Consider the following 9,174-nt stretch of genomic DNA (forward strand, 5'->3'; position numbering starts at 1 on the left):
TAATATTCTGACGTTACATTTTTCTCACTTTTTTAAGATTAAAGCAAGTATAAAATTGAAGGGAATACAATGTAGGCATTAAAATGAAAATTAAATGTACTTTTGAAAGTGCGTGAAGAATGTGGGGAAAGGGTATATATATGCGTGATTTTGCGTAAGAAATTAGAAATAGTATATGCGTTAAAATGAGTAAGTGTGGGGAAGGGGGTTGATTGTTAAACAATTGAATTGATTATTATTTTCTGCATCTCTAAAACAATAATTAAGTCGCCTAGGTTGTGGTTTGCTCATGAGGATTTGATCCGTACGTCGCAGATTCGAATCTTACTGTAGCACGTGGAGATCGGTCCTTTAGGATGAGGCCGTATTAAGTTTTCTCACTGCTCAATGCCAAAATTTGCAACTCTCAAACGGCACTTAGTTGCGTCTCCATATAAAAAAAAATCCGAAGTGGGACGTTAAACAACAAACAAAAACATTGTAGTGTAATTACGTTGTTCGAGTTAAAAAAAAAGGTTAATAATACTGCCTTAGTCTCGTTGTATCAAACCTTTAAAAGATCTAAATCTGACTCAGAGGAGCAAAGTACTGCAGGCGGATCATTTCAGTAGTTAAATTCCTACCGTTAAACGTTAAAAAAGAGTAAACTATATTCAACAGGGGTTTGAGACCTAGTGATTAAAATTGTAGGTGTAAGAGAACTAGTGCTCAGAGTTTCAGTCCAGAGATAACCAGGTAAAATTAGATAACTAGAAAACTCTGATGAGACTGTAGCTCTACTGGTCTGTAAGTATAACAAAGGAAAAGTAGCACTTGGATTTGAAACTTTGCAACAGGCAGCAATAAACAGAATTATGTATTTAGGTGTAGTTTACTTGTGTGCCAAGTTATATTGAAATCAGACAAAACTGTAGGAGAAGGAGCATTTTGAAAGAATTTCATAGAAATTTCTCTATTTTTAGAAACCATGGCAACATCTTTCATTGGAATCAATAACCGATGCAGAGAATTATTTATCTTAGTGTAATCTACTCGTGTGCCAAGTTATATTGAAATCAGACCAAAACTGTAGGAGGAGTAGCATTTTGAAAAATTGTTGACAGACAATCCGACGGACACACTACTATTGCATAAGCTCTTCTGGTCTCTGACCAGTACAGCTAAAAACAAAAGTTTAAATCGTTGTTTTGTTGACTTGTATTGATAGTTACTGTAAATCAAATAAGCTATATACATCAAGAAGCGTATTCACTGTTAAACCCACAATACACTTTACAGCTTTAAAATACAAAACTGCTTGTAAATTGAAAGGGTCTTACCGTACATTTCTACCTCACAAATGGACAGTGAAGGTATGGACGTTTCTGTGACGTTATTCAGAGAGAAACTGAACCTCGTATATATGATGCTTTCTTGTATGGGATAGATAATTTTAATAACACTTGAGGTAAAGGCTGGTATATCTTCAACCCCGGAGTACTCGTACGGGTAGTGTGATGAGCAACAAAATTGCAATTGGTAGTTAAACTTTATTGTTGCATTTCCTGTCATGATAAAGAAAAAAAAATAAAAACAAAGTCATCTTTACAAAACTGTTTGTTTGCCCCACTCTTTACGGACTGCCTAAAACTCTTGCGACTCAAAACTTTATTTTAAAATACAAAGAACATTTTATTTTGCTTTTTATTCCTTGATTTTCTGTTCCTTTCATATATATATATATATATATATATATATATATATATATATATATATATATATATATATATATATATATTGTAATTATTTATAAGGGGAAAAAACTACCAAATTATTTATAGGGGAAAAGACCTACCTACCGACGCAATACCTTGACCTCTAGGTTGGTAGAGGGCAATTAAACAGTTTTAGCTCTCCTTAGCAGAAGGCTTAAGTGAATTTTTCTGATCAAAATTTGTCCGTTCTTGGTCGTTGTTGTCGAAAACTTTTCACATTTTCATCTTCTCAAGAACCACTGGACCCATTTTAACAAATTTTGCCACAAAGTATCCTTGGATGAAGGAAATTCAAGTTTGTTTTAAAGAAGGACCACGCCCTCTTCCAAGGGGAAATAGTTATGATGGATTACATGTAGTGGAAATTGATGGCGTTTTTTAAAAATCTTCTAACTTGGCCAGGAAAGGTGAAACTCAAGTAGAAGCATTCTCCTTAGGTAGTGTGGATTCAAGTTTCTTCAAATCATGACCCCCAGGGAATTTTTTTTGTATTTGGGAAATCTTTAAAAATCTTCGCAAGAACCACAAAGCCGTGATTGGTCATATTTATGTGACAGCATTCACGTGCCCATGTTGTGTGGATTCAAGTTTATCCAAATCATGATCTCCGGGGATGAGTGAGGTCCACAATGGTCAATTAAAGTTTTACATATGAATGTAAAAATCTTCTTCTCAAGAATAGCAAAGCCGTGATTAGTCATATTTATATGGAAGCTTCTGCAGGTGGTGTATATTCAAGAATGTTCAAATCATGACGCCCGGGGGAAGGGTGGGGCCGCAGTGGACGATCAAATAAAGTTATATATAAGAATGTATAGGGAAAATCTTTAAAAATCTTCTTCTCAAGAACAGCAAAGCCAAGAATAGACATACTGTAACAACAAAACTCGTTTAGTACGAACAAGGAATTGCGAATTCACGGATATAGTGAAGTTATCTTGGATACCATGCTTTATGAATTTAACTAATTCCGTATAATACCTTATACTGGTATAACGAATTACAGATATAGTGAAGTAGTTTCATAGGTCCCAGTGACTCGTTATTACTGAGTTTTACTGTATATGGAAGCATTCTCATGTGGTGTATACATATTCAAGTTTCTTCATATCATGACCCCTAGAGGTAGGAAGGGGCAACAACGATCTGTCAAAGTTTTACAAAAGAATATATAGAAACAAGAACATTAAGAAACAATTTTCTTCCTAGGAACAGCAAAGCTATGATCAGTCTTTTTTTATATGGAAGCATCTTCATGTGGTGTAGATTCAAGCTTGATCAAATTATGACCCCCAGGGGATTGAGTAGTGTCACAATAACATTTAAACTCATAGGAAAAAAATCTGTCAAGAAAAATGTTAGCATGCTTAGTCAGAGTACAATCAATTTTGTCCAAATCATACCTCCTCTCCTTTTAAGGGTAGGTCGGGACCACTTTTTAAAACTATATGTAGTCTAATTCTTTCCCTTTTTTTCTTAGCTTAGCTCGGGTGAGCGATGTGGCCCCTGGGCCTTTTGTTTTTTAGATGGAACAAGACGCCCACGAATGAAAACACGCACAATTTTATATACCTTATTACATGAAAAAAAAAATCATACCCGTATTGATAAAATAAAACTGCATATCTTTGATATTGTAAACATTCTGTAGCATTATGCTCATGTGATATTTCAATCTTTCCCATAAGGAGAGGTCAATGCAGCTAGGCTCTTTGGTATATCCATCGAACAAACGATAGGAAGGTAAATAGTTGGAGTGATGAAAGAAGTGATGATCCTCGTAGTAATATAGAGATGTATCCGATTGTAGAGCCACATTTTCAGTATCTGCAAAGAAACATTACAGAGTTATCTCTGTTTATGAATAGTAGTTTCATTTATTCACAAAAGACTTTGATGACTTCCGCGCGAGGAAATGAATGAAATTTGCGGGAGACAAGAAATTTAGGTAAATATAAGCAAAGACAGTATATTTATATGTTGGTTTCAGCAGGGAAACTACATGTAGTATGATTTAAGAGACTAGATTAATCTCGCTTTCGGTGTTTCTTGATGTACGAATACTTACTAAACGCTCCTTGGCGGCAGAAAAAAACTGGAAACTCGAGACATGACAAGAACAAAATAAGTGAGCACGATCAACAAGATAAACAGGGCGCAATACAATATATCGAATCGTTGTATTGAATCCTACAGGTAGCCCTAAGTTTTTGAGACATTATTTTTTTCAAGGCGATATAGATCAATAGGCATGTACTGGGTTATTAAAAGCTATTTTAAAATTTATTTTATGATTGAATAATATCCATCTTTCTGATTGGCTGATATTCAACTATGTTAGAAAAATACTACGTTGTATTGACGTGCACGTAAAGTTCCAGATCAATACAGGGATCTATTTCCTCTACATTGTTCTAAATATAGATTGAGAAATCCCAAAATGATACAAATTGTTTTGGAAAGCTATTTAAACGACTATACCTTTTTTTTCATGTGAACAAAACATAAGCAAATATATGTTTTCGGGTGAGGGTGGTAAGAAGGGATGCAGGGACCCCTTCAACCCTTTTACTAAACAACAATTTTTTACTTTTTGGCAGTCAGTTTTCCCTGATAAAACTCAAAATCTATCCTTTGAAAAAAAAGATCGACCGACATTACATTTTTGTCATGGCAACTAAAATTGATTAAAAACTTAAAATTGATACGACTGGTAAGGCTTTTTTACATTTTAATTCTGATTTCCTAATGTATTTTGCTAGGACTTAATTAAATGCAAGCAAGTAATGGGCTTTATCATTTTATCAGTGAATCATATAATAAAACAATTATTGCTGTTTTTTCGGTCAATACAATAATTTAGCCATCTTCGAAGTACAATATTCACCTCGCCCTTCGGACTCTGTGAATACTTTACTCCTCAGATGGCTAAATCATTGTATTGTCCTCATAAAACAGCAATAATTGTATAATATTTAAACTTTATTCCATGATAATCAGCGTGATTAATTATATAATACTACCTGATATTGTTCTGAAAAAATACCAATATTTCTATGACTCGCCTATAAGTCGGACAGAGACATTTTTTGGACCAAAAATCAACTCCCCAAAACGATTTTCAGACGAATATACATGTATATACATGTATATATTCGGCCTTCGCAGGATTTGATCACGTGCCCAACCAACTTCAATTTCCATTGAAGTTTTTAATTTTTTTTATTTATTTCTTAATTGTTTGTTTGTTGGGAACAGTATATACTTAAAATGTCAATTCATTACAAAGCGACCATTAGGAAAAATATTATATTAATAAATTAACATTTCGAGATAAATGATAAACACCTTTCCAACAGCACATGCTTCTGACCACCAAAAAACACATTTTTTGACGATAAAACTCGTGCTTTATATACATTATCACGACAACAAACAAACAGGGAACAACAAATTACATGTTTGCGTGCTAAAGATACTTCAGTGTAGCAAATTGCACATAGAAAAAATATAACAAATTTGGAATTATAATGAGATAACAATGAAAATTAAGGAAGAAAGTAATACTTATGCTACAGTTTGGTCCTGTGTAACCTTCGCTGCAGACATAGCATGCTCCATTGTTAACGTCACAAACTTCACAATTCTTAGACTTATTACAGGGGAGACAGTCCTCACCATAATGGTCAGTTTCACAACCTGTAGAAAATTATGATTTAAAAGAGTCTTTTTTTAATTAAAACATGTATTATGTACATGTAGGTCAATAAATATCATATATAAATAAGTATGGTCATTGTGCTTTTTAAGCTGACAAGTAAAACATCAGCCGCAAATTAAAGATTCTCAACTCACCAATTATTTCTATTTCACATAGCTCAATTTCGAAAGAGTTTATATAATCAAACCATATATAAAAGTAAATGTATGATCCTGTGCGTTGAATATCAAAGTCTACTGTGTGTGGAACTTCGGTTCTAAATGAATCAGTGATGTAAAATGGCCAGTCATAAGTGTTATCGTAGTTCTGGAAATACGTTGCGTTTGAAGAAAAATTCCCTGTAAGAGAGTTTATTTAATTGTTATTTATGTTTTAAGTACTAACATTTAAGATTAAGAAAGAGTTTTTTCAGTTTACCACTGAGGATTTTCTATAAAGCTATCTTTTTTATTTTCAAATCTGGATAGATTTTAAATGGGGAATTGTGTTCCATGGTAAATATACAAATACATGTATATGTGTACATCTTACGGTCATGTAAAACTTTTTTTTTTTTAAATCAATTTGCATGTTTAAAATTCCTAATTAAAGCTATTAAAATGATCAGCAAAAAAATTTAACATCATTTGTTGATTAACAAAGGAGATACAGAACTTAAAGTTCTTCATAATGTAAACAGGGCTCGTGCCCTGTTTTTGTTAACATATAGCAAATATCATATTTAAAACAATAAAAGAGTTAGCAAATCACTAGAAACTGTCTAATCGTATTAAGAATGGACTTCTTCATAGAAAAAATATGCTTTGAACGAACATGTATTTTAATATATATTTAACGTAATATGTAAACAAATTCATTGCAGGAATCTTGCTAACATTGAAAAAGTTTGGAGCTCTAAAGCTGAAATTTAACTTTGTTGAAAAATCATTAAAAATACTTTTTCAACTGAAACTGTGTCTATCTGCCTTAAAATCAATGGCATGTACGTAAAAAATATGAAAATTTGTATGTATTAGACTTTTGTTAAGACATAAAATAATTACCTTTGAATACAAGCCTTGACAACTTTATGTTATATGTCGTTTGAAGGTATATGTTAAAATAAATGTTGTATCCATTGAAACGTTCACAGGTGTCGACTCCATCTCCGTTGGTAAGGTTTTCAGTATTGAAGTTAGTGGATCCACCATTGTCATAACTATGGCCTGACACCGTCCTTCCAATCGCTACATTACCTGATAAGAACAAAATGTTGACCAATATATATATATATATATATATATATATATATATATATATATATATATATATATATATATATATATATATATATTTGTGACAATCGATTTAGAAATTTCTATATTTAATAACTTAGGTTACAGTATTTATCTTAATCCAATATCAATATTAATAATGTATCATATTGCAGTCTTTAATTTCGCCGCGTTCCATCGAAATCAGATTGAAGCGAAGTTATAAGCATTCAAAGCTAATACAATATTATTACAACTACTAAATTTCTACAATTTTAAGAAAGTTTCTACAACTTTTAAATTTAGTTCAGAGCCATATTCAACGGCGAGACAGCTTGAGTACGTGTTCGAAAAACCTTTCTAGGATAGACACCTATATCAAGATGCCATTTGTAGAATCAGAGCATACAGAGGTATTCATCAGAGGACAAACAATATCAAGGATGACTGTATTCTGCTGATACCCCAAAAAAATGAGTATTAAACTTTTCACATGCTTATGTTTTTTTGAAAGTGTAATATCCAAGGAATAATTTAGACAAGAAAAGTGTATGTTAGAGTTCAACTAAGAGAGATTAAACCTCTTGAACATGGGTCAAAATAGAGCGTTTGAAAGTGTGTTTGATTAAACTTTCAAACAATTCATTTTTAGTATATAAGTAGACCCTCCTCCTCCCCATTTTGGTATCCCTGACCCAGGGGCCTTGAAATTCACAATTCTGGAAGAAGAGACCATCATAACTATGTAAATAGTTCATCTGCTTATTACCCAGGAGTAGAGAAAAAGATTTTCATACTTAGATGTAATGTATTTTCACCGTATAATTATTATAGAGCCACATCATAACCCCTGACCCTGGGGTCATGAATATCACAATTTTGGTAGAAGCATTCTTGCTCATCATACCTATGTACTTAAAGCTGACATGAACTCTTAAAAAGGCATCAGTTTTCATCTTTGTACGACTTACTACATTCCTGTACGCCCTTGTCCGACATATTTGTTCGATTCCGCCATATTTAGTCGAAGATTTTTGGCCACCTGTACCTGCTATATATAGCCCTGTAGAACTGTTTCACTTGAGTGATTTTCTAGTCTGGCTGTCGACATGTACACATCTCCGATAGCATAGTTTTTAGAAGTCCAGAAACTGACCAATACATGTTTGAAAAGTAAAAATTCAACAAAAAATAGAACTATACCGAGAATTAAATTATTTTTGAATGCATTTGCTGCAAAATAAAAAGTACACTAACACGGAACACATTTATGTACAGCAAAAATCCATGCAGGTCGAGAAAACGCGTCAAACGCAGTGATAAAAACATTTACCTGAATACTGCTATCGTTACAGGGATGTGCACATGTCGAAAGAATTATCCTATTTTACTTTTATTGAAAAATGCATCTCAGAAGTCATGTAATCCATTGCTAACTCAATAGTAAAAGATGCTTGGACACACGTGGCCCATGCCGATCATTTTATTTGGTCAGGGAAAATGTCAAAGGTTGGTATTTACATAAAATTTATGATTACATGGTTTAACTTCATTAAATCTATAATAAAGCATGCGTTATTACGAATCATTCACCTTATGAAGCCTGATCTGAAACAGATTAATTTTTATCAAATAAATACTATGTATAGGCCTGCTTTATTAGAACTAACATAATTTGATTTAAAGTTATTTATAATTTTATGTACAATGAAAGAAAAAAAGTGAGCAAGTTCACATACCCCACGCTTCCCCAAAAGTCGAAGTGCTGAAATTCCCAGAAAAAAATAAAGGAATCGTAATTTCCATGTATTATGCTCATCTATACACATTGTGTCCTAAATATCTGCAAAGTTTGACGGAATTGTGTGCAGCGGTTTATGAGGAATTGCGCTGACAAATTGTTCATCTCTATTTTCAAGATATGGCCAAAATATAAATGTGAAAGTGCGGAAATTCCCGAAAAAATGAAGAATTCGGAATTTTCTGGTGATGTGCAAATCTGCACACACACATTGTCTCCTATAAATATCTGCAAAGTTCGACAAAACTCTGTGCAATGGTTTATGAGAAGTTGCGCTGACAAAAAAAAAGAAGAAAAACTAGAGCAAAGCTCGTTGCAAAGCAACGAGAAGGTCTTCCGTCCTGTTTTGACCGGAAGTGACGTCAGCAAAAAGAAAGCAATGAGCTTAGTCGTCTCCAGTCACTTTATAATTTCAATTTTGCATCAAAACCTTAAATAATAAGCTATTTTTGGCTACTTCCGGTTTGACCGGAAAGGATGTCGATGGACAGAAAATTAAGTTCTGTGCTTCTTGTGATATATGTTACCCAAAAACTTGTCAAGAACAGCAAAAATATGCATTTTCTGACTACTTCCAGTTTGACCGGAAGTGACGTCGCCGGACGCATTTTGACGACTTCATTAGATTAAGCTTGACATTTTGAA

At 33.1% G+C, this 9,174-nt stretch overlaps 1 protein-coding gene across 1 annotated transcript; it reads right to left on the bottom strand.

Moving 5' to 3' along the window:
* Positions 1–699: 699 nt before the first annotated feature.
* LOC134229164 (uncharacterized) lies at positions 700–6,710 on the bottom strand (the record flags this gene model as incomplete). The annotated part of the gene is made up of 5 exons (XM_062710871.1): positions 700–1,544; positions 3,354–3,581; positions 5,322–5,453; positions 5,610–5,813; positions 6,519–6,710. Coding segments are annotated over 5 exons (1,028 nt in total), but the record flags the coding sequence as incomplete, so codon positions are not given.
* Between the last annotated feature and the right edge of the window lie 2,464 nt (positions 6,711–9,174).

This window comes from Saccostrea cucullata, unplaced genomic scaffold, assembly GCF_032062105.1.
Source record: "Saccostrea cucullata isolate Sc308-1 unplaced genomic scaffold, CSIRO_AGI_Scuc_v1 ctg14492, whole genome shotgun sequence".
Classification (NCBI taxonomy): Eukaryota; Metazoa; Mollusca; class Bivalvia; order Ostreida; family Ostreidae; genus Saccostrea; species Saccostrea cuccullata.